This window comes from Panthera leo, chromosome A1 (genome assembly GCF_018350215.1).
Source record: "Panthera leo isolate Ple1 chromosome A1, P.leo_Ple1_pat1.1, whole genome shotgun sequence".
Taxonomy (NCBI): domain Eukaryota; kingdom Metazoa; phylum Chordata; class Mammalia; order Carnivora; family Felidae; genus Panthera; species Panthera leo.
In genome coordinates, this window is record NC_056679.1 from 144,592,015 (window position 1) to 144,618,568 (window position 26,554).

The following is a 26,554-nucleotide window of genomic DNA, read 5'->3' on the forward strand; positions in this document are numbered from 1 at the left end:
CCTTTGTCACATATGAGGGAGTGACAGCGTTGAGGAAAGGCCTCTGTAAGCAGAGGGGAGGCATCCTTGGAGATTGAGGTGCTAGGAGGAAAGATGGGGGAATGGTGGGGGGGGGCAGGTAATTCATGATGCCAGGGAAGTAAGGCTGTCCAGTGCATGGTGGGACACCTGAGCTTTGTCCAAGGAGGCACAGAGGAAGGGACCCTGGAGGCATCTAAATAAGCAAGCACCTTGTGTTACCAAAGAGGAAAATGAGAACCTGAGAGACAAAGAAATCTTCCAAGGCTTCTCAGTGAGATAAGCCCATTAAACAGTTGTTTCTGCCATCACATCATGCTGCTCTCTCCATGGGTGAAGGAGGAGAATAAGGATGGAATTGCGGAGAGATTTTAAAAGAAAGGAGACTTGTGTCCTGATCTCCCTCATGAGGTGGCTGCAGTCTTCAAGTCACAGGTGATGTGGCGATGTCTGTGGAGAGTAAAGGACGGGTGAGCCTGGCCGTGTGCACTTAGAGTACTGTCATTTGTGCTGCTAACAGCATTGAGGCTTTTGCCCTCGGTGGGGAAGGTGATGGATCCAAGGCTGTTGCATAAGGGACCTGTGGCGATCATTGATCAGTCAGCATTGTTAAACTAATCACTAGAGTAGAATTATACTGTAGGCTGCTCAGAATCTGTCTGAAATCCTTGGAGGGTCTTTAAACTGCACACTTCAGTACACAGTTGGATGGCAGTCCTATTCTCCTCACTGCACTTTCTGTAAGATTCAAAGCAGGCACAGAATTTAAAACAAAAGACCACAAGAGCAGCTGCGGACACGAATGTCTGCATTCTGACCCTCCACCTCTCTGCGGCTGCCTCCAGGGCACATGAGGAAAAACAGAAGCCTTGCCTGGCAAGTTCTGATGGAATGATCCCAGACAGGGAGTATGGAGCAGCTAAGACTGTAACTGAACGTGATGGAATCAGACGAATTTGGTATTCAGCCATTTTCTGCAGACTCCCAGAGTTGTGCTGCCTTGACTCACTTTCCAACTTCAGATCTCAAATGAGCTTTCCACACTGCCAGCAAATCCTCGTGTCGCTATTTTCCTACACTCTGGGATGACCATTTCATGCCTTCTCTCTTTAGATCTCCACACTCCTCTCCATTCTTGGTTGATGGTCCTATCTCTTATTTCACAGTGAAAAAGAAATACCTCAAAGATAACCTCTTTCCTCCACTAATTTCATAAGCCCACCACACGTGGACTCTTGATCTACTCTCTCCCTGTGGCACTGGAAGAATCATCCCTGCACTGCCTTTAGGTCATCCCCTCCACTTTACCCCCACCTCACCCCCTGTCTCCTCCTCAAGAACTCTTATCATGCAGTTACCCTATTCTCCCTGAGCACCAGATTCTCCCTCTATTCGTCATAGCCATCAGCATGCCAACCAGTCTTCAATTCACCCATTTTATCTACTGCTCCATTTTGCTGCCTGTTTGCAAAGCAAAATGTCTTAAAAGAGTTATCCACACTTAATGTCTCCAGTTCATCACCTCCTTTTTTTTCCTCTTTTCAGATTTTTACTTTGCCAATCCTGAAATGACTTGTATCTAGATCACCAATGACCTACATCTTGCCAAAGCCAAAGCCCTCATCATAGTCAACCTCTTGCCAGCATTTGACGGAGATGATCACTTCCTCCTTGTTGAAACACTTCTCTTCTTTGCCTCCCAGAGTCCACAAGTACCTGATTTTCCTTTGACTTTGCTCTCCAACCCCCTTTTGGTCTCCTTCTCTGGCTCCTCTTCTGCCAAATCTCTACTGGTTGTGGGGCCACAGGGCTCTTTCTGACCTTTTCCCCTGACTAAAAACTGTCCACGTAAGTAAGCTCATCCAGTGGCAGGATTTTAAGTCCAATTTAAATGTTTAATACTGTCTGATTTACATTTCCAGTCTGAACATTTCTACTTGAGATGTTTCAGGCTGTTAATGTATAATAGCCCCATTGATTCTGCCACTTGGATATCTATAAGAGACAGCTTTCAATTTAAAACCAAAGTCTTGATTTTCTTCCTCAAACCTATCCCTTTCCCATTTCAGGAAATGGCATCATTATCTACCCAGCTGCGGAGGCCCCAAACAGCGGTACTATTCTTGATTCCTCATTTTCCCTGAGACTTTGTATTAATTTCAATCCACACTTCACAAGGCAGCCAGAGTAACTTGTCCAACATGTAAATCAGATTATTATTCCTGTCAGACACCCCCTGGTGGCTTCCCAGTACCAGAGAACAAAATCCAGCTCTTTAACTTGGCTTAAGAGGTGCCTGGTAATCTTGTCTGCTCTCCACCTTCATCACCCTCCCCCTGGCCCTCATGTTCACCAGGCTGCAACCACATGGAATGCTTTCTGTCCCTCTAGGCATGCTGAGCTTCTAGGTCTTTCCATTTGCTGTTCTACTTGAAACACCGTTCGCCCAGGACTTCATGCAACCTTCCTTTTTGATGTTCAAATCCTAACTCATGAGTCCCCTCCTTAGAAAGGGCTTCCCAGCCCTCCTAGCAGATATGCTTTCTCTCTCATAAGCCTCATTATGCTCCACATAGCTCTTCTTTTCAATAGCTGATTTACCTTATTTATTTGGTCATAGATGTACTATGAGCTCTCCAATAGATCATAGGTTCTGTGAGCAGCCATTTGATTCTCTGTGTCCACTGCTATACCCCAGCTCCTAAAAAGAGACTGCCACAAGATGCTCAATAAATATTTTGGGTCTGACTAAAATGGACTACCTTTTGTGTTTTGTGGCTTCTACCCTCCCTCAGAATGTGTGTTTCATTTTCGAATAGTAAAATCCACCATTTTTATGCATTAAAATTTTATACATTTATGCATATAAATTCTTATATGTTAATAGTCACCAACAATCAAGAGGGAGAAGATGGCCTGTTTACACACCTCCTCCCCAACTATCTCTAAAAATTTCTGCTTCGGATTCTTCAGAATATCTCAACTAACTTTGTGGATACCTCTCCCTGTCCCCTACATACATACATGGGTACATGCTCATTCACGACTTTGTACACACTTTATACACACCCTCCCCAGATAAGCCAGCATTCATTCCTCACTCCCATGGAAAAGCACTTCTTGAGTGTGTATAGAATTCTGTAGAAAGAAATATAGAAGGGTTTTTACAATTATTATTTTCGTTTGTGGGGGAAATTGACTTGATGTAAAGGGTATAAATATTGTTCCACATTAGTGTCCTGTGTCACATCTTAATCCAAAATAGGTAACAAATGCCTATTGGGGAGTTGAAACTAATGTACGGAAATATCATCTTCCCCTCCTTTTTCAGATAGTTACAAAGTTCCGCAGAAAAGAAAATGATAAGCAAATTTGAAGTTTGTTTCTTTCTCTCTCTCCCTCTCTCTCTCTTTTGGTATTTTGCATGTTAACCATTTCTAGTGCATTCACTGTATTTTCTTTTTTTATTTTAATTCCAGCACACACAGTATTATATTAGTGTGAGGTACACAATATAGTGATTCAACAATTCTATACCTTCCTCAGTGCTCATCATAAGTTTACTTTTGTTTTAAATTTTTTAACATTTACTCATCTTTGAGAGGCAGACAGAGCACAAGTGAGGGAGGGGCAGAGAGAGAGGGAGACACAGAATCTGAAGTAGGCTCCAGGCCTGAGCTGCCAGTACAGAGCCCGACATGGGGCTTGAACCTACGAACTGTGAGATCATGACCTGAGCTGAAGTCGGATGCTCAACAGACTGAGCCACCCAGGTGCCCCTATGATAAGTGTACTCTTAATCCCCTTCGCCTCTTTTACCCATTCCCTCCTCACCTTCTCTCTGGTAACCATCAGTTTGTTTTTCAAGAGTCTATTTTTTGGTTTATCTCTTTTTTTTCTTTTTTCATTTATTTTGTTTCTTAAATTCCACATATCAGTGAGATCATATGGTATCTGTCTTTCTCTAACTTATTTCACTTAGCATTGTACTCTTGAAATCCATCCATGTTGCTGCAAATGGCAAGATTTCATCCTTTTGATGGCAGAATAATATTCTGTTGTATATATATATACTGCATGTTCTTTATCCATTCATCCATTGGTGGACACTGGGCTTCTTGTCTTTTAGTTTTGTTGATTGATTCCTTTACTGTGCAGAAGATTTTTATTTTGATGTAGTCCAAATCATCTATTTGTGCTTTTGTTTCCCTTGCCTCAGGAGATATATCTAGAAAAATGTTGCTATAGCAAATTAATTATAGAAAAGTTACTGCCTATGTTCTAAGATTTTTATGGTTTCAGGTCTCACATTTAGGTCTTTCATCCATTTTGAGTTTATTTTTTGCATGATGTAAGAATACTTACAGCATGTGGCTGTCCAGTTTTCCCAACACCATTTGTTGAAGAGACTTTTTTTCTCCTTGCATATTCTTGCCTCTGTTGTTGAAGATTAATTGACTACATAATTGCGGGTTTATTTCTTGTATTTCTGTTCTGTTCCATTGATCTATGTTTTTGTCCCGGTGCCATACTGTTTTTATTACTACAGCTTTATGGTATATCTTGAAAGTTAAGATTGTGATACCACCAGTTTTGTTCTTTTTCAAAATTCTTTGGCTATTTCGGGTCTTTAGTGGTTTCATACAATTTTTAGGATTATCTGTTCCAGTTTTGTGAAAAATGCTGTTGGTATTTTGATGGGGACTACATTAAATCTGTAAATGCTTTGGGTGGTATGGACATTTTTTTTTTTAAGTTTACTTAAGTTTATTTGAGAGAGAGAGACAGAGAGAGGGTCAGAGAGAGAGGGAGACAGAGAATCCCTAGCAGACTCTGTGCCATCCACACAGAGCCTGACAAGGAGCTCGATCTCATGAAGTGTGAGATCATGACCTGAGCTGAATCAAGAGTCGGACACTTAACTGACTGAGCCACTCAGGTGCCTGTGGTATGGACATTTTAACATTTGTTCTTTCAGTCCATGAGCATAGAGTAGCTTTCCATTTGTTCATCTTCACTTTCTTTCATTGATGTTTTAGTTTTCAAAGTGCAGATCTTTTCACCTCTTAGTTGAGTTTATTCCTAGGTATTTTATTATTTTTGGTGCAATTATAAATGGGATTGTTTTCTTAATTTCTCTTCCTGCTACTTCATTATTAGTGTATAAAAATGCAATAAATTTCTGTATACTGATTTTGTATACTGTGAACTTACTGAATTCATTTGGCAGTTCTAGTGGTTTTGTGGTGGAGTCTTTAAGGTTTTCTATATACAGTATTCTGTAATTCAAATAGTAAAAGTTTTACTTCTTCTTTACCAATTTGGATGTCTTTTATTTCTTTTTATTATCTGAGTGCTGTGGCTAGGACTTCCAGTACTATGATGAGTACAAGTGGTGAGAGTGGATATCCTTGTCTTGTTCCTGATCTTAGAGGAAAAGCTCTCAGTTTTTCACCATTGATATGATGTTAGTTGTGGGCTTTTACTATATGGACTTTATTATGTTGAGGTATGTTCTTTCTAAACCTACTTTGTTGAGGGTTTTTATCATGAATGGATGTTGTACTTTGTCTAATGCTTCTTCTGCATCTATTGAAATGATCACTTGACTTTTATCCTTCTCTTGTTGATGTCATGTATCACACTGATTTGCAAATGTTGAATCACCCTTGCATCCCAGGAATAAATCCCACTTGATTGTGGTGAATAGTTTTTTTTTTAATGTATTGTTGGAATTTGTTAGCTAATATTTTGTTAAAGATTTTTGCATCTATGTTCATCAGAGATATTGTCCTGTGGTTCTCAGTGCCTTTATCTGGTTTTGGTATCAGGGTAATGCTGGCCTCATAGAGTAAGATTTGAAGCTTTTCTTCCTCTTCTATTTTTTTGGAATAGTTTGAGAAGAATAGGTTTTAACTCTTCTTTAAATGTTTGGTAGAATTCCTACGAAGCCATCTGGTCCTGGACTTTTGCTTGTTGCAAGTTTTTTGATTACTGATTTAATTTCATTGCTGGTAATCAGTCCATTCAAGTTTTCTATTTCTTCCTGATTCAGTTTTGGAAAGTTATATGCTTCTAGGAATTTCTAGGTTGTCCAATTTGTTGCCATATAATTTTTCGTAATTTCTTATAATTGTTTGTATTTCTGTGGTGTTGGTTGTTATCTCTCCTCTTTAATTTCTGATTTTGTTTGAGATGTCTCTCTCTTTTTTTTTCTTTGATGAGCCTGTCTATCAATTTTGTTTATTTTGTTGATCTTTTCAAAGAACCAGCTCCTGGTTTCATTGTATTGTGTTTTTTTTATTTTTATTCTATTTCATTTATTTATGCTCCAATTTTTATTTTTTTCCTTCCTCCTGCTAGTTTTGGTGTTTTTTTTTTCCTTTTTCTATCTCCTTTAAGTGTAAGGTTAGATTGTTTACTTGAGATTTTTCTTGCTTCTTGAGTTAGGCCTGTATTGCTATAAACTTCCCTCTTAGAACAGCTTTTGTGTTCTAAGATGTAGGAGCTGGATGATTTTGTGTTTTGATGTATGAGCCTGGGTGGCTCAGTCAGTTGAGTGTCTGACTCTTGATATCGGCTTAGGTCATGATCTCACAGTTGTGGGATCAAGCCCCTTGTCAGGCTCTGTGCTGAATGTGAAGCCTGCTTGGGATTCTCTCTCTGCCCCTCTTCTGCTCATGTGCGCTCCCTCTCACTCTCTTTCTCTCAAAATAAGTAAATAAATTTAAAAGATAGAAAAGAACAACTTTTGCAGACTGCCTGGATGGCTCACTCACTTAAGCATCTGACTCTGATTTCACCTCAGGTCATGATCTCATGGTTCATGAGATCAAGTCCACATCAGACTCTGCACTGACAGTGTGGAGCCTGCTTGCATTCTTTCTCTTCCTCTCTCCCCTCCCTCTCAGAATAAATAAATAAACTTTAAAAACTATGTTTAGGGCACCTGGGTGACTCAATTAGTTAAGCATCTGACTTTGGCTTAGGTCATGATCTCACGGCTCGTGGGTTCGAACCCCACCTTGGGCTCTGTGCTGACAGCTCAGAGCCTGGATTCTGATTCAGATTCTATGTCTCCCTCTCTCTATGCCCCTCCCCCACTCATGCTCTGCCTCTCTCTCTCTCAAAAATAAACATTAAAAAATATGTTAAAAAAATAAAAAGAACAGATTTTGCTGCATCCCAAAGATTTTGGACCATTGTGTTTTCATTTTCATTTGTCTCTCTGTATTTTTTTACTTCCTCTTTGATTTCTTGGTTGCCCCTTTCCTGTTTAGTGCCATGTTATTCAACCACTATGTATTTGGTTCTTTCTACATGTTTTTCTTGTGGTTCATTTCTAATTTCATCGCTTTGTGATCAGAGAAGATGCAGAGTATGACTTCAGCCTTTTTGAATTTGTTGAGACTTATTTTGTGGCCTACTATGTGATCTTTGCTGGAGAATATTCCATGTGCACTTGAAAAGAGTGCGTATTCTGCTTTTTTAGGATAGAATGTTCTGAATATATCTGTTAGATCCATCTGGTCCTATGTGTCATTCAGAGCTGCTGTTTATTGATTTTCTATTTGGATGATCTATCTATTGATATAGTGGGGTGTCACCCGCTCTTATTGTATTACTATCAATCACTTCCTTTATGTTTGTTATTAGCTGATTTATGTATTTTGGTGTTTCCATGTTAGCATAAATATTTACAATTGTTATATCTTGCTGGATTTTTTCCTTTTGATTATATAGTGTCATTCTTTGTCTCTTGTTACAGTCTTTGTTTTAAAGTCTGTTTTGTCTGATATAAAAATTGCTACCCTGGCTTTCTTTTTCACTTCTATTTCACTGATAAATGCCTTTCCATCCCTTCCCTTTTCATCTACATGTGTCTTTAGGTCTGAAATGAGTCCCTTGTAGGCAGCATATAGATGGATCTTGCCTTTTTATCCATTCTGTCACCCTATGTCTTTTTACTGGGGTGTTTAGTTCATTTACACTCCCAAGTAATTATTGACAAGTATGTACTTATTGCCATTTTATTACTTGTTTTATAGTTGTTTTTGTAGTTCTTATCTCTTACTTTCTTATCGTTCTGTCTCCTCTCATAGTTTGCTGGCTTTCTTTAGTTATATACTTGGATTCCTTTCTCTTTATTTTTTGCATGTGTATTACTGGTTTTCGATTTGTGGTTACCATTAGGTTTATATATAGCATCCTATGCATCTAGCAGTCTATATTAAGTTAATGGTCATGTAAGTTTGAACCCATTCTTTACTCTTCTCCCCTCCTCCATGTTTTAGATATATGGTGTCATATTTTACATCCTTTTGTGAATCTTTTGTCTGATTTTTAATAGATATACTAAATTTTACTCTGTGTGCATCCTACTTTTCTTACTTCTGCTAATGGTTTTTTCTTTTCACTCCAAGAGTCCCCTTTAACATTTCTTGAAGGGCTGGTTTAGTGGTCATGAACTTCCTTAACGTTTGCTTCTCTAGGAAACTCATTATCTCTCCTTCTATTTTGAATGATAGCCTTGCTGAATAGAGTATTCTTGGCTGTAGGTTTTTCCAGTCAGCCCTTTGAGTATTATCATGCCACTTCCCCTTATTTTCTGCTGAGAAATCAGATGATAGCCTTATGGGGTTTCCCTTATATGTAACTATTTACTTTCTTCTTGCTGCCTTAAAATTCCCTCTTTATCCCTACTGTTTGCCATTTTAATTACTATGTTTCTTGGTGTGGACATCCTTGGGTTGATTTTATTGGGGGCTTATGTGCCTCCTGGATCTGGATTTCTGTTTCCTGGATTTGACACGTTTTCAGCTGTTATTTCTTCAAATAAATTTTCTGCCCCCTTTTCTCTCTCTCTTCTCCTGGGATTCCTATAATGCAAATGTTATTATGTTTGATGTTGTCTCTGAGTTCCCTATGTCTATTATAATTTTTTATTATTCTTTTTCCTCTCCAGTTCAGCTTGATTGGTTTCCATTATTCTGCCTTCCATGTTGCTGATCTGATCTTCTGTTTCCTCTATTCTACTATTAATTCCCTCTACTGTATTTTTAATTTCAGTTATTCAGTTCTTCATCTATGATTGGTTCTTTTTTATGTTCTGTTTCTTTGTTGAAGGTCTCACTGAGGTCCTCCACTCTCTCAAGTCCAGTGAGTTTCTTTATGACCATTACTTTGAATTCTCTATGAGGTATATTATTTGTCTCCATTTCATTTACCTCTCTTGCTGTGATTTTTCCTATTCTTTCATTTGGGACATATTCCTTTGTCTCCTCATTTTGTTAAACTCTATGTGTCTGTGTCTCTGTGTTAGGAAAGAGAGCCACATCTCTGCTCTTGAAAGTTGTGGTCTTATGAAAAAGAGGTCCTATAGTGCCCTGCAACACAATGTCCCATGTTCACCAGAACCTGCACTTGAGGGGTGTCTCCTATGTGTGTTTCATGCGCCCTTCTATTGTGGCTGAGCCACATTTGCCTTCAGTCCAACTGACTTCAATGGCTCTCTTTGCCTGTTTTGGGCAGAATAGTCTCTTGTGTTGTTACTGAGCCAATCTGGGGCCATTTTGGGCTTGAGTTGAGTCAGAATAGGCATTTGCCAGAGCTACGGTAGCACTGAACTGGGGTGTGCCTCCCCTGTGTTGTCCCCTGAGAAGCTTTTGATGGTGAGCATGGCCTACAGTCAGTCCAGATGTCTTCCCCTAGCCCCCCTGCTGGGGCCATAGTTGGACTGGTGGGTGTGGTTATATTCCCCTCTTCCTAGGGCAGGAGTCACTTGAGAGCAGTGCTGGCCCTTGTTGGGGCTGCTTGTACATTGCCAGGTTTGTGGCACCACTTTGGATGGGCTCTGGCCAAGAGTGTACTGGGGTGGGGGTGGGGAGGGGCAGGTCTGTAGAACACAGGGGCAGGGCATGTGGTGTTAACAAGATTTGCACTTGGGAATGCAAGCTGATGCAGCCACTCTGGAAAGCAGTATGGAGGTTCCTCAAAAAATTAAAAATAGAACTACCCTATGACCCAGCAATTGCACTACTAGGCATTTATCCAAGGGATACAGGTGTGCTGTTTCAAAGGGACACATGCACCCCCATGTTTATAGCAGCACTATCAACAATAGCCAAAGTATGGAAAGAGCCCGAATGTCCCTCGATGGATGAATGAATAAAGAAAATGTGGTATATATATACAATGGAGTATTACTCGGCAATGAAAAAGAATGAAATCTTGCCATTTGCAACTACGTGGATGGAACTGGAGGGTTTTATGCTAAGTGAAATTAGTCAGAGAAAGACAAAAATCATATGACTTCACTCATATGAGGACTTTAAGAGACAAAACAGATGAACATAAGGGAAGGGAAACAAAAATAATATGAAAACAGGGAGGGGGACAAAACAGAAGAGACTCACAAATTTGCAGAACAAACCGAGGGTTATGGGAGGGGTTGTGGGGGGGAGGATGGGCTAAATGGATAAGGTGAACTAAGGAATCTACTCCTGAAATCATTCTCGCACTATAGGCTAACTAATTTGGATGTAAATTTAAAACAATAAAAAATAAAATTTAAAAAAAATCAATATGGAAAAAAAAAAAGATTTGTGCTGGTCTGCTCTGTGAGGAGACCTAGTAATGAGGGAGCATGTCCACAGGAGAACACAGGCAGCAGGGCCTACTTTTAGCAACTTAGGTGTAGGGAGTGTTGGTGTTGCATTGGTTCCCACAGGTGTCCATGTGTCTAGGCTGTGGGGCAGTGGAGGGAATGGCATCCATCAGCTCCTTTGTCCCTGGAGAAGTCTCCCAAGGATCTCTGCCCCTCCAGCATGGGCTTTGAGATGAGTAAAGAAATTTCCCTTCTGTTTACCCCAGGCATTTTTCAAACTGCTACTTCTATGCTTTGTGTCTGAGGGGCTGCTTGTTGTGCTGTCTCTTTAAGGGCATGGACTCTGTTTCCTGCTGCCTTCCAGCTCTCCCAGAGTTGAGCCCACTGATTTTTAAAGTTCCAGGTGTTAAGCCCCACTGGCTGTAAGAACTCATGAAATTATGCCCTTCTGGCTTTCAAAGCCAAATGTCATGCATATTTGTCTTCCCCATGCAGGTTCCCCATGGCAGGGGTGGCTGGTGTGAGTGTTTTGTTTCTTTCCCCTCTCCACACCCACAGTATCCCTCCCTCCATGGACAGTCCATGGGTTTGTTTAACTTCTGACTGAGTCTCTGCCCTTCCTATCTTCTTTGATGTTGCCTCTTCTATACATTTAGCTGTGGAGAGCATGTTCTGCAAGTCTTTGGGTTGTTTTCTAGGCTATTTAGACTCTTGTGGGTGTTATCTAGTTGTATCTGTGGGATGAGGTCAGCTTCGGGTCCTCCTACTCCACCATCTTCCACAGTAGTCATTGCGTTCACTGTATTTTCAAAGGCCTCTTGGGTAATACCGGTTGTATTGTCAAGAAACTCTGACATAAAGTATTCTATCTTAATTTGTGTTTTTTTTAAATTGCTGTATTTTAGTTTTCAAACTGGTTCAACTTATTATTTCCAGTGAGCCTGTGTTACCTCTCAGTCTGCAGGCTGTTTCTTTCCTTCTTGCCTCTGCAGTAATCTTGAAAATCATTTTGGTTACTTGGTGGCTTCACTTCCCCACTGACTCCTCAAATGCCTTCATTCTGCTTCGGCAGAAGTTACCATCACCCTGTTCACTGGCAGTATGTTCTTTCGCATTCCTGTGCCAGCACAGAAGCTGGTGACAGCAGCAGTGGGAGGGCTGCAGGTTACACAGCAATAAACAGGAGCACCTTGCATTCCTTGGGACCAGGCACTCAGGTAGCGTGTTTTAGTGGGAAGAACCTGGGTTTTAGAATTGGATCATCTGGCCAAAAGTTCTGTCTCTACTTTTACTATCTGTGATCTTAGGTGGCTCTTGGGCTTTCCTCATCTGTAAGGCTGCTGGACCTTTTCCTCATCTGTAAAAGCAAGGGATATGTTTTCTGGAATTGTGAGAACAGATATAATATACAAACATTCTCATAAGTTTTATTGTAAGTTCAGGATGTAATCATTCCTCTATGAATCTCGACAGCACACATTTTTAAAAATCCATAAAAACAATTCAGCTGACAGTTTTAGTTACTAATTTCCTTGAAAAATGAAAACAAATGTAAGATATTGATTTTGCCATTCTTCATGTATTTTTTATCACAGACAGTAATAAACCTGCTGAGCTTCTCTTCCCCAGTCTAGAAAAAATATGGGTTTTTTTTCATTGTAATAGTTAATTGCACTCAGAGAAAATCTCAGGTTAATGTGAGTAAGGAGAAGAACTTAAAAAGAGAAAGATAAGAACACACTTAAGAATAGGTAAAAGACAAAAAACAGAAACCACTATGCAGCGTTTGTTCATTGTCTCATGCATGTCTTGCCAATAGAACCTTTGAGAAACTGCCCTTTCACACCCCTGGCTATGTACTTTGAGTGGGAGCTTACATCCCTGCCATACACACACACACACACACACACACACACACACACACACCTGCACATCTCCCAGTCATCCCAGCCCTCTATCCTTCATCACCACAGTGATGAGTTCAAGGAAGGCATAGATCCACTTTGGGCCAGTGAAATACAAGGATTTGTTTGGGGCTTCTGGGATAGAAATTTCTCTCTCTCTTCAGTGAAAGTTACTAAAAAGCACGCCCTCTCATTCCCTGGATGGTGTGATAGGAGGTTGTAAGACTGGCAGGACCTTACCCATGTTTGCTACTTGCAAATGAAAAGGGAATGTAAGGCACTGAAGAGAAATAGACAGGGGCCAGGCTGACATCATGTGTCCCTGAACTAAATGAATCTAGAACTATCTCCAGATACAAACAATAATTACTTTTTTAATCTAGGCGACTTCAGTTTAGGTGTTCTGTCCCTTTTGCAAACAAAAGATTGCTAACTAATATTCCATTAAAATGGAAGCAACTGAACATACAAATAGATTACTACGCCATCTGTCCTACTCTATACAGACTAAAGTTTAATTTCTGTAATCATAGCTATTTTTCTAGATAATCTCTCAAGAATGAAACTGTCAGTTCATAGACTCAGTGAACACTGTTAGCATGATGTTCAGCGTAGTGTATGTGCAAATCCCCTACTTGTCTGCATTTACCTCTTTTTTTCACTATACTAGCTAAGTGATTTTGAGCAAGTAACTAATCCTCTTCATGTCTAGGAAAATATTTTACATTTGGTTCAGTGTGCCATGGGGAGACATTAGAAGTACTTGTGCTGGAACAGTAACAAGTGAAAGTGATATTTCAGCTGATTTTTGAAGAGAAAGGCAACTTGCTTATTTGCAGGGTTTCAATTTAGATATTTTGGTGTTTTACTTGTTCTGAGGCTGTCTTCCCCATTTACAGAACAAACTCCTTGAGATCAGGGACCACATCTCTTGTTCACTGAGCACCTGCCCGATATCTGGAACACAGTAGGTGCTCTGTAGCTATTGATTAATTGATTTAGAGATGGAGGAAGAATAGAAAGACAGAATGAAAGAAGGAGGAATGTCTAGGAGATAGTAACTATTACACATGTGTAAAGAATCCAGATTTAGGATTGTGGCAGAAGAGTGGAGTTATAGGGATAAATTTGACAGATGCTGTTGAAAAGTTAACAGTATTTGTTGACAGAATGGGAAAAGCAAAGGAGAGACAGAGAAGAGTGAGGTTTCCCACCTGAGAAGCTGAACCCGTGGTGATCTCATTAACTCAACGGGAAAGTTAACATGGGGAGGAGCTTGAGAGCAAGAAACATACATTTAATTCTTGGATGTATTTCTTATGAGGGTAGAATGTGTGATTACTGTGGGAATATTTCATAAGGAGCTTGAAATGAGGGATTTGGGGGACATGTTGGACCTGGACATGTCAGGTTGGAGTACACAGAAAAACCATGAAATAGAGTTATGTCCATGAGGGAGTGAGAACTGAATGGAGTCAGCTGGAGAACAGACCGAGAACTGAGAATGAGATAGTGGTAGACAAACTGGAGAACTGGGCATGGAGTGGGGAGAGTATTTCATGACAGAAGCAAAAGGGGGACAGGAAGAGAAGAAATATCCTCTGCTTGTTCCTTCAGACATGGTTCAGATAAAGAACATAGTCATCCAGGATTTCTAGACAATTCCTGCAGATAGTTTAAACATAGTCTAATAATCAGATTGTCTAGATCAGTCACTTTCAGACTTTTTTACTGCAACCTATTCTAAGAAATACATTTTGCGTTTTGACTCAGGACACACACACACACACACACACGCACGCACGCACACAACTGATACAAAAGTTTCCCTCAAGAATACTCATTCTCACTGTGCACAATCTCTTCAGTTAGTTTTCATCTGTTTCACTTTTTTTAATGCTAGTAACAGCCCACCAAACTGATTTCACTCCCCATTAATAAGTCATGACCAGAAGTTTAAAAAGCAGTAGTCTATATAATGGTCACCTAGGAAAGAAACAATGAATTTGGGGAAAGAACACATTTTGAGAACATTTTACTTCTAATTAGATAAAGGTTTTTGTTTACTATCCATTATAATATGAAACATATATTTCTATAATGGGGCCATTCTGTCAGCACTCCTCAAAATTTAAAAGAAAGAACAGGAATGTGCTTACTTTGCTAGCGTCTTCTGTTATAGTTTTAAGTGTTGGTTTACCACCTTGCAAGAAAAACTTAAAAGTCTAAACTTTGGATCTAATGAGTTGCAATTAAAAGCACTCTGGGTTTGGAAACGGACAGACCTGGGCTCAAATTCTGATTCTGCTGCTTAATAACTATGACCTTTGCCAAGTTTCCCAACCTCTTGTATGTTCTGTTTCTTTATCCCCGAATGAGGATAACATTTACCCCATTTGGTTGCTGTTGTTATTGAAGAAGCCACATTATTCATGGTACTTTACCTAGTACTTGGGGGCACGCATTAAATGGTAATTATTATTATTGTCTTTGGTTGTGAAGGTTAAATTATAGGCCACTTGTAAAGCTCCTAGTACAGTACCTGGCACAAAACAGCAATACGGTTATAATCCAAGAGCACAGAAATGTACAAACCAATTATATGACATGCTTTTTAGAATATTTGCTGCAGGGGCACCTGGGTGGCACAGATGGTTAAGCGTCCTACTCTTGATCTCGGTTCAGGTCATGATTTCACAGTTCCTGAGTTCAAGCCCCGCATTGGGCTCTGCACTGATGGTGCGGAGCCTGCTTGGGATTCTGTCTCTCCTTCTTTCTGACCCACTCCCGCTTGTGCGCTCGCTTTGTCTCTCTCTCTCTCAAGATAAATAAATAAACTTAAAAGTATTGAAAAGAATGATATTTGCTGGGTAAGGCAAAGCACATCGATAACATTGATGTTATTGGGGAGATTGAGTCCCATTTGTTTAAAGTGAAAAAAGATGCATCACTGATACACTTTTCTTAATTCCCTCACTAATGTAACCATTAAAGTGATGAGAGTGCGTTTATTCAACAAGTCTAAATATATTAAGACCTACAATGTCAGGTCCTGGAGATAAAAACCCAACAAGAAACAGTTCCTAGATATATGATGAAGTAACCAATAGTGTTTACTTTTTCTCCCAGGCAGCCCTCCACCGTAGACCACTGATAGCAATATTATTTCTGTGCCTTTTGGCTCTTTCTGATTCTACTCTGGCTTGCTTTACTAATTCAGAAGGATGGCTTAAAGATGCTTCGTTGGAATTAATAAGAGCTCTGTGGTCCAGTTCTTGGTGATCTACTTTTGATGCCAAAATACTTCACCATGCTCAAGAATTCTTTTTCTTTTATAGTGTGTCCTCAGTAGCCTCAGGGTAGTTCTAACTGGCCTAGCTCATCATCAACCTATGTGTAATCTCACCATTATTTTACTTGCCTCTTACAAAGTAGGCAGTGAAGTTGGCTGAGTATCATATCATTTGAAGAATAAAATGAAACTGTCCTTTTTTCCCCTATTTTCAATGTCCTTGCCTCCCTCCCCACTACTTTATTGTATGTTCTGCTTGTGATGGATATCGAATATGTGATCATCACAGTAATATGGTGAAAGCGTGCCCTTAGTTCAGATATATAGCACTTGCAGACACTTTCAGTTTCCATAGGGAGTGATGCAATTTTTATTAAGAAAAATAACTTCTGAGTGCCGGTGTGCAAAGCTGAAGGGCCTACAAAGATGCTGGAGATGAAATCCCTTCACCAAGGAGTATATAGTTTAATAAGAGAGATGTCACATCTACCAGTTGCTATACAGGATGGCATGACTCATGAGACATCTGGGGGAAGGACCATAAAGTTGAATCTCATTCTGTATAGTGATTCTGCATAGTGATTTGGCTTTTATCACTTTTCCAGATGACTTTTGTTGCCCAAATTAGCCATTCTGACCAGTGCTTACAATTGAAAAAGAATATGCAAAAATTGGAAAGACAGCAATCTTGGGGTGATACTATTCTAGATATGTGTATTGGTAAAAGAAACTCTCCTGGTATGCATGGTTTCATTGTGCTATCACTCTTGACAATTGAAAGATGTGTGAAGCCCTGCAAAGATATGCTATTTCCTATTGCAAAAAATGCACAAGAACTCCTCGGGGGTAGATCTTTGATTCTAGGACAGAATGGCTTCCACATGGATGTTACCACCACTTAGTTGTGTATGTAGTTCATACTTAAATTCAGAAATATATTGCCCAAGCAGCTCCCGATTTATATGGTGGCTTGTGATAAGGAGAAAATCTGAAGAGTTGTGGAAGATTGTTGTTCCGATCACATAGCTTCAAAGTCTGTGAAGATGGGGAGACAGGCATATCTGATGACATGAGAACACATTAGAGCCCAGTTAAGGCATTAATTTCAGTTAATGAATAAATAGCAGTCCTTTTATAAAACTTGATCTATCAGGATTTGCTACAGGTATGCCCCTCAGAAAGATGGTTCATGTATCTGGTTTAGGGAATTTCTAAGTTGTTGCTGGCTTAAATAGAAGTAAGAGAGTATTTCTCTAAAAAATCAATGACCTCGAGCAGTGAAAAAAGTTCTTCAGGAAGGAAGTAAGTTGATGTTCATCAAATCCTTACCGCTTTCACATACACTTACAACTAGCTTTCTGTTATAAGTATTTTGTGAGGAACCACAATGAGATACCGCCTCACACCCATTAGAATGGCTAAAATTAACAACTCAGGATACAACAGGTGTTGGCGAGGATGTGGAGAAAGGGGAGCCCTTTTGCACTGCTGGTGGGAATGCAAACTGGTGCAGCCACTCTGGAAAACAGTATGGAGGTTCCTCAAAAAATTAAAAATAGAACTACCCTATGAACCAGCAATTGCACTGTTAGCAACTTAACCAGAGGATACCAAATGCTGATTTGAAGGGGCACATGTACCCCGGTGTTTATAGCAGTGCTATCAACAGTAGCCAAATTATAGAAAGAGCCCAAGGGTGCCTGGGTGGCTCAGTAGGTTAAGCTTCTGACTCTTGGTTTTGGCTCAGGTCACGATCTTGTGTTTTCATGAGTTTGAGCCCTGCCCTGGGCTCTGTGCTGACCGTGTGAAGGCCTGATTGGGATTCTCTCTCTCTGCCCCTCCCCTGCTCATGCTGTTTCTGTATCTCTCAAAATAAATACAAAAAATACAGAATAATATTAAATAAATACAATAAATACAAAAAATAAATTAAAAAAAAGAAAGAGCCCAAATGTCCATCAACTGATGAATGGAGTAAGAAGATGTGGTACATATATATACAATGGAATACTACTCAGTATGAAAATGAATGAAATTTTCCCATTTGCAACAATGTGGATGGAAGTGGAGGGTATTATGCTAAGCAAAATAAGTCATAGAAAGACAGATACCATTTGATTTCACTCATGTGGAATTTCAGAAACTAAACAGATGAACATATGGGAAGGGAAGGAAAAATAAGATAAAAACAGAAAGAGAGGCAAACCATAAGAGATTCTTAAAAATTAGAGAACAAACTGAGGGTTGCTGCAGGTAGAGGGGTGAGGAGGGTGGGGAAAATGGGTGATGGGCATTAAGGAGGGCACTTTTCAGGATGAGCAATGGGTGTCATATGTAAGAGATAAATCACTGGGTTTACTCCTAAAGCCAAGGCTACACTGTGTGTTAAGTAACTTGAATATAATTTTTTAAAAAAAGATTAAAAAAATAAGTGTTTTGTGAGGGACATTGGATCAAGGGGATGGATGGATGAAGCCAGCTATAGGTGAGAACATAATTATAATAAATATTATTTCGTTGAGTGCCCTGTTTTACAAGAAGTATTTAATTTTTTTAAATTAGAGAGAGAGTACATGAGTGGGGAAGAGAGGGGGAGAGAGAGAGAGAATTGAGAGAGAATCTTAAGCAGGTTCCACACTCAATGCAGAGCCTAATGCAGGGCTTGATCCCACAACCCTGAGGTCATGACCTGAGCTGAAACCAAGAGTCCGTCGCTCAAAAAATGTGAGCCATGCTGGTGTCACAATTATTTAATTTTTTAAGTTTATTTTTATTTATTTTGAGAGAGAGCACGGGAGGGGCAGAAGGAGAGAGAGACTGAGACTCCTAAGCAAGCTCTGCACTGTCAGTGCGGAGCCTGACACGGGGTTCCATCCCACAGCTGTGAGATCATGACTTGAGCCAAAACCAGGAGTTGGATGCTTAACCATTTGAGCCACCCAGGTGCCCCAAATTATTTAATTTTTAAAACGACTCTATGTGGTTTCTTCTGCTCATTTTATAAGTTAGGAAACTGAGCCACAAACAGGTTGAGTAATTTGCCCCGGACTTTACTTCTTGTCCATCCTGGACCATATTAGGGATGGCCTGCCCTGTGAAGGCTGTAGTAGAATGTGTGTCTTTGGAGCCTTCCCTCCCTCACTGGTTCTCAGAATTCCTGCAGCACCTGGAAGGGTGGTCCTGCCTGCAGCTGGTCCTTCCATCCTAGTCATCTTTACTACTAGCTGTGGATTGTTCCAGCTGCACCGACTGAATACGCGTTGTTGAAGATTGCTTACAGGAGTACCTGGTTGCTTTCCAAGAGACTGTTGAGTACTGCAAGTGGCAGCAGGTAATGAGCTCTGAGCAGCGGAGACAATGAGAACGTACCTAGCTGTGATCTCCATAGAAAAGATAAATAACATGGTTATTAGAAGGAGTTACGAAGAACATACAAGCAGTATAATCAAATCCTAACCTAACTGATGATAGAGGTTGAGATTTGAATTTATGGAAATATTGGAAATATGATAAAGAAAATCCCTTAAGTGGCCTTTTAATGTATGACACTAAATAACTTGGAGAGCAGAAAAATGTTCCTTGCCTTTCTTGTCTATCTTCAACATAGACTACCCTGTCCACCCACACCTGACACAGACGCAAAGAGACCAGTAGGGATAGACGTTTTTTCCAAAGTACATTAAGGTAGCAGCAACTCTGTTAAAATGGCTTGTCTTTGGGCGCCTGGGTGGCTCAGTCAGTTAAGCGTCCGACTTCGGCTCAGGTCATGATCTCGCGGTCCGTGAGTTCGAGCCCCGCGTCGGGCTCTGTGCTGACAGCTCAGAGCCTGGAGCCTGTTTCAGATTCTGTGTGTCCCTGTCTCTCTGACCCTCCCCCGTTCATGCTCTGTCTCTCTCTGTCTCAAAAATAAATAAACGTTAAAAAAAAAAAATTAAAAAAAAAATGGCTTGTCTTTCTTAACATTTCACCTTGATTTTTATCTTTGTGTCCCGCCCTTGCTCTTATCTTTCACCCATTCTTTTCAGATCTCACTGATTGACCATCCTTATACCTATATATGCAGGTGAGGGACTCTGCCTCATCACCCTTTTTCAGTGTTCAAAGAACTTTTGACTTTCATCCTCCAGCATGATAGTGCCTTATGATTTCCCAGCTCTCACTCTAGTTGAATTCTCTGTTTTAGTTACTTAGAGCCTTCTCATCAACTTTCCTCATTCCCCATACCATTTCCTATCCTTTTCATCTGACTTTTCTTTACAAATAACAAATATATCCTCAGCAGTTGCTTCAAAGTTATCTTTGTCTTAGAGTTCCATCATTTTTCATTATTTCTGGTGTGGTTTTCATTGTATTTATCCTGCTTTGGGATTCATTTCAATTCCTGAACCTGAGGATTCATGTCTTCCAACAAGTCTGAAAAATTCTTTTCCTGTATTATCCTTCTGATTTTTTGCTGGAACTTCTAATTCTTTCCTCCATGTCTTTTAACAACTCTTTTCTGTTTTCTCTCTTTAACTCTTTGTACTGCATTTGAATAATTTTCTGAGACCTGTTTTTAAATCTTTTTCCAGTTTATTCTTTGCTTATTTAGTGGGGTCTGTCTAATCAGTGTTTTTCTATCCTTTGAGTTTTCAATTTAACTCATCTATTTTTCAACAATAATTAAAAGAATAATTCTATTAACTTGAAGTTTTATGTGGTTCTTGTAAAGTCTGACTTAAAAATTTTTTTTTCTGACTTTAAAATTTTTTATTCTTTTATCATGTTTTCAGTTCCTACTTTTGTTTTTTTTTAATATTTATTTATTTTTGAGAGAGAGAGAGAGAGGGAAAGAGAGAGAATGAGCAGGGGAGGGGCAGAGAGAGAGGGAGACACAGAATCTGAAGCAGGCTCCAGGCTCTGAACTGTCCACACAGAGCCCGACACGGGGCTCAAACTCATGAACTATGAGATCATGACCTGAGCCGAAGTCAGTCGCTCAAATGACTGAGCCACCCAGGTGCCCCTCAGTTCTTACTTGTGTATCTTTAGTCTTTGTAAACACTTTAATTTTAGGATGTTTAAACTGGATCTGTGTAATAGTTCTGGTACCTGGAATTCTTGGTAGTGGTGGACGGGTAGGGTGGGAGTTCCTCATCCATGTGTCTACTGATCCTTGTTCATGGTAGATGGTTTGAGTGTTTTGTAATTTTGGACTGTGAGTTTCTCTTCAGGGATTTGGTTAGTGGTGATCCATTACAGGCTGAGCTTGAGTTTCTGTCCCTCCAGAAAAGTTGTGTGTATACTTTTGTCAAGGGTCCCAGGATTAGCACTAGCCTGGGCCACTTTTTAATTTCTCATTTAGAGGGACAGACCACCCAATGGTGGCTGAATCTGAGCTTCATATCTCCATGAAGTGGGCCTGTGGCTATCAGTTCTCAGGGAGGCTTTTTTCTCCCACACCCCCACTGAGATCCAGGCTGAGGCAGGTAAGTTTCTTAACTGTCTCCTTGTGCACTTGGAGCACTTTTCCCCATAGTCCACTCATTCACAGAGGGGCTGGTCTTTGGGGAGTTCCAGCTTCATGTGGGGTCTCAGTTCCCATTCTCTCACCCATACTTCATGAAGGCCCTGAGGCTTCTCCTGAACCACATGGGATTTACAGTCCAAATCCTGTGTTACCAAGATTGGTAAACTGCTTTCGTCTTAGGGAAGCTAGCATCAGTTCAGAGGCTTGGTTCTTGATCTTGGTTTTTTAGATCTCTGTGTGTTTGACTCTAGAAAATTCCTTATTAATAACTCAGCTATGCATTTTAAAAGATATTTGTTATATTTTACCCAGAATTTATAATCTTTTAATAGCAAACAATTTTTTTAAATATATCTTTTCTCCCAAGAGCACATCATCATCATCATCCTCTGACAGTGTCTGCTGTAGAGTTGAAAATGCCTGTCTACATCCAAAGAGCAGTATCAAAAAGGGGCCTCTGCCCTTGAGAAGTTCATAGATTTTTTTAGTCTAACTCATTTGTAAGCTCTGAGGACTATTCATTTAGTTTTTCACTCACTATTCTTTATATGCAAATCATATTCAATAAATACTGAGTAAGTCCTCACTTTCCAGGCTTTCATTCATTTATTCAGCAAATACACATTGTGTACAGCATGGCTATGTGACAGATATGTGCTCATCATGCTCAGCAAAAATACATCCAATCCCTGACTTCATGGAAGACACCAGTATTGATCAGATAAACTCATAAATAAATGTAAAATTGCAACTGTAACAAGTGCCAGAAAGTCAACGTGCTTGATGCTGTGGGATGTGTAATGTTGATTTGTTCAGCTCAGGCCAGGACAGGCTTAATTGGGGAAGTGAAATAAACAAGAGTAGCTTTCACTGAGTACAAAGGAGAGCAATAATTGTGACAGATCCAGAGCAGTATGTGCAAAGCACCGTGAAGATGAAGGACTAAAAGAAGGGTGGTGAGAAAGAAGGGGAAAAGTGAGAAAATATGGTTCCAGAAAAGGCTGAGAGGGAGCTAGGAGTCAAATCACGGAAAACCTGGTGGGCTATGTTAACTTTTTCTACTTATCATAGGAGCCATGGAAATGCTTTAAACAGGGGTGACCCATCTAATTTGGCCTTTGAAAAGATCTTTCTGACTTTAGACAAGAGAACAGATTTGAGGAAGCAAGCATGACAAAGGAGATCAGTTGTCAGTAGACCATTGTCAGTAGACCATTGTCAGTAGACCAGATTGAGAGTTGCTTGGTGCTGAACTTCAATTTTGACTTTGTAGGAAAGAAAATGTGGAAAGATTTGAGATTTACTTAGCAGGTAAAATTACCAGGAAGAAGCAAAGAGATGGGCCAGGAATGATTACAAAGTTTCTGGTGTATACATCTGGATGGCTGTTGATGTTGCTTTAATGGAATAGGGAACACTAGATAAGGACAAGGTTTGTTGGAAAGGCCATGGCTTTTTCTTTTATACCTATTGGGTCTGAGGTTTTTGAAACATCTAAGGGAAAAGTATCAAGAAGCAGCTGGATAAATTGATCCAGAGATGAGAGAAGAGATCTGGGGATATAAATACATGAGTGATTTGCTTATTGGTGTTCATCAGGTGAGCCTTCCAACGGAGAGATGATGGATATCCCTTGGATATAGAGACGTGTAGGTTACTGGCAACCTTAACAGGAGCTGTTTTGGTGGTCATATGGGGTGAGAGGCTTGGAGGAGGAGGTAGAGAATGTAGAAGAGGAGGAAATGGAATGAGTAAGTTAGACAACTTTCAAGAAGTTTGCCAGTGAAGTTTTATAAGGCTTTCATCCATTTTTAAAGGAAACATGTCAGTTAATTATGATTGGAAGGCAAAATCTTTTAAAACGTAGAGTCAGTAGGAAAAAATGTAAATGATTTCTTGATAGTGAGAAGGTGGCCAAGACAGGGACATAGGCTGGCACAAAGGGGAACCAAAGACATTCAACCAACATTGGATTGTAGTAACAGCTGATATTTATTGACCTTCCACTATTGTTTCAGGTGCCATTCTAAATGTTTAACATGTATTAACTAACTTAATCTCCAGAACAACTCTGTGGTGTGGGTACACTTATTAGCCCATGCAGGACATGAGGAAACAGGTCACCAGAGAGGTGCTATAACTTACCAGGGTAACACAACAGGGATTTGAACTCCCAGTCTGGCTGTGAAGTTCATGTTCTTAACCTCTATGCTGTCGTGCTTCTCAATACATGGGTGCATAATAAGCTATTTGTATCATCTATGAGCTAAGGTGTGGGCTAATTCATCTACAAATACTGAAAACGTTATTGGTTATATAATGACTTTTGGGCAAAAGTATAAGTTAATGTTTTCTTAAATGCTTTGTTAAAATTTCCTTGGCTTTATATTCTAGACCAAGGCAGGCATAAGTGGAAATGTCATTAGATCAGCATTAGTTTTAATCAGTGGCCTTTAATAAGTGTGTGCACATTATTCATTTAATTGCACCTGTAAAGATGTGGTAGCCTCATAACTGCAGTTATAATAGGTAAGTAAGTGGAATCCATAACAGTCTGAAGCTGCTTGTACCTGTCTGCGAAGATGTGCCATTTGTGAGTTTCCACTAACCAATGTCACCAAATAAGTGACCTTCCCCAGATTCCTGGGGATTGGCTTTAACCACATGTGTGTGTTTATTCTCCTCCTAAGGATTCAACAACACTGAGAGAACATGCGACAAAGAGTTTATTATTCGGAGAACAGCCACCAATCGAGTACTGAATGTCCTCCGTCACTGGGTCTCAAAGCACGCGCAGGTAATTTAATGGCATCATTCATTACTTTCAAGGATTTTTCTAAACCAACTTTTTAAATTGTTACATATGTAAACTGCTTTCTGAGTCTTTGGAGTTAGGGTCTGAAACGTTGGAATTAGAGCCAAAGGAAAGAAATAGGAGGATATACACACAGATCAAAGCGAACACATGCAGATTTGCCAAACGCGCACTGTCTCAGATCTGGCGTGACACAGGAGGCGAAGCAGGGCTCTACGCTTTCCTCATCTTTTCAGGCCACAACACCCACCTGTGGGCACTCGAGCCACTGTCCTGTGCCACCCAGGGAGTGCCGTTCATGGGGCCCTCACCGTAGGCTGAGCTGTGCCGCCTGCACCCGGTACCCCTGAAGGTTAAGCATCACTCTGGTACCACATACTCTGGTATCTGGTCGGGGAGTATTTTCTCGGCCTGATTTAGGAGATATTTTGCCCCACGACTTTGATTTTTTGGGTCCTAGTATTCTGTTTTTAAATTGCATCATCTGACAGGACACCTACTTGTTATTTGTGTGTTTTCATTACACATTTGTAGAATTGATACCCATTTCGCAATTTCACAAAATAAAGCAAGGGCCTCCTTTGCTTCATTGGCATGAAACACGCATTGTGCTTTTCTTCCCCACTGCCAAATAATGGGAGGCCTTGCTGGACACGTGCTTGGCTAGTGCCCTGCAAGGAGAATTTTGAAAAGACAAAAGGGGGCCCTGTGTGGCTCAGATCGGAGCACGTTAAACATATAAAATGTGAATAAAATGCTAATGAATAAAGAAAAAGAGAAGAGAGGAGCCCCCACTTCATATATTCCCTGAGGCTGTCCTGGGTCTGCCACATAGCCCTTGGTAATGACAGACCGTGAGATAGGGTCACGAGAGAGCCAGACTCCTGGAATCCCTGTGGTGAGAGAATTCGCTAATTGGGAAAAGTGGGATTTGGGCCTCACCATCAGTTAGCCCATGACAATTCTTAAATGTTAATTGAAATAAAAATGAAGGTAGCACATTCAATATAGCATGTAAAAATTTTACTTAACACATCTTAAATAAATAAAAATGGATCCCATATCGCTCAAATTCTGAGAACTGCCCTTAGCCCATTGAAATGTTTAGTCTCTTCCTCATAATCTGAGCGAGCTATTTGTACGTCCCATTTGCCTCATTGCAGATACAGGATAATGAGGTTTCTCCTGTGTCTGACATCCATTCCATTCACTTCTCTCTGGTTTTGGACTCGGGGTCCTGACTTCTGATTCCCTGGGCTGTGGTGGCTTCAGAGATGCAGAGTAGCTTTGGTACACAAGGCTTAGCAGATGCTGCTGGGTTGTCTTCCCTGCTGTGAGTGAAAGCCCAGGTTTACCTGGGTTCAGCTCCCTCCTGTCTGCAAATCTCTCCAAAACCTCTAATCTTGCTTGCCTCTCAGTCTCACCTCCTTTCTGTCAATCCCCAGTGCCCTCTTTTTCTCCTGACCTGAAATGGAAATCCCTCACAATCCACAGAGGACTCTTAGAGTAGCTAGAAAAGAGCCACAAAGCAGTTTACAGTATGCTGGGCTTACTTTACTTTGGGTGAAGAGAACTCAGATGGGGGAGATGGGTGTGTTGAATCCCTTGCTTGTAATAAAGAGATTTGGAGGAAGGTGTGATCATCTGGCTTGAGAGCTGCATTGTATTTGCATAAATACATATATGTACACACAGGCAATATTAGATTGAACAGCACCAAGTCACTGGAATGGAAAATGGATTGATGTGAAAGCAAGGGTCTCTTTATTCAGGTTGTGTCCTGGGGCCTTTGTCTAATCCAAAAAGCACCCTGTTAGCTGTTGTTTGGAGAGTTCAGATACTTCACAGCCTATTATTACTTAAGATGTGCTTGTATGTGGGAAAGCATTTGTGATCAGTTCCATTTAGGGTGGGCCACACTGGGAATCCCAGCTTTGTAGACCCTCTACACTGGGGGCATATGTGGATGGTACAGATTGCTCAAGTATTCAGTCTTTTGTCCTGACATGATTATTGTATAACATGTGGACCCCGATGTGCCAGAGGAAGTTCTTCCCATCCACTCATTTCTCTTTTCTTACCTTCCCTGAATGTGTGAGTGGGTTTTAAGGATCTGCGGTTGGTTTCCAATTATCCTGCTATAACTTTAGCATGGGTACATCCTGTACCTTCCTCATTCAAGTGAGTTTTCCATCACTCTCTCTGTGTAAGCACATGATGTTGAGGACATTTCTGGAACATCTCTGCTTATCTAATTGCTTTAGAGCTTTATTTATTTTATTTTTTATTTTTTTGGCTTCGGTGTCCAGGTTTCTCTTACTCCCTTTGCTGATTTTGGCTGACTGGTGCTCATTCAGGCTTCACAGAGGGTAGTTTGAGAAAGACAGGTGGTCCTGGAGGCCACACTGTG

The 26,554-nt window shown here is 40.4% G+C and overlaps 1 protein-coding gene across 3 annotated transcripts in view; it reads left to right on the forward strand.

Annotated features, from left to right (window-relative positions):
• Nucleotides 1-26,554, forward strand: part of RASGRF2 (Ras protein specific guanine nucleotide releasing factor 2) — a 245,682-nt gene that overhangs the window by 175,535 nt on the left and 43,593 nt on the right. For all 3 annotated transcript variants that reach the window (XM_042942438.1, XM_042942446.1, XM_042942453.1), the window contains exon 18: nucleotides 24,020-24,126. In XM_042942438.1, the coding sequence (XP_042798372.1) occupies nucleotides 24,020-24,126 (107 nt within the window). The remainder of the gene's footprint in view (nucleotides 1-24,019; nucleotides 24,127-26,554) is intronic.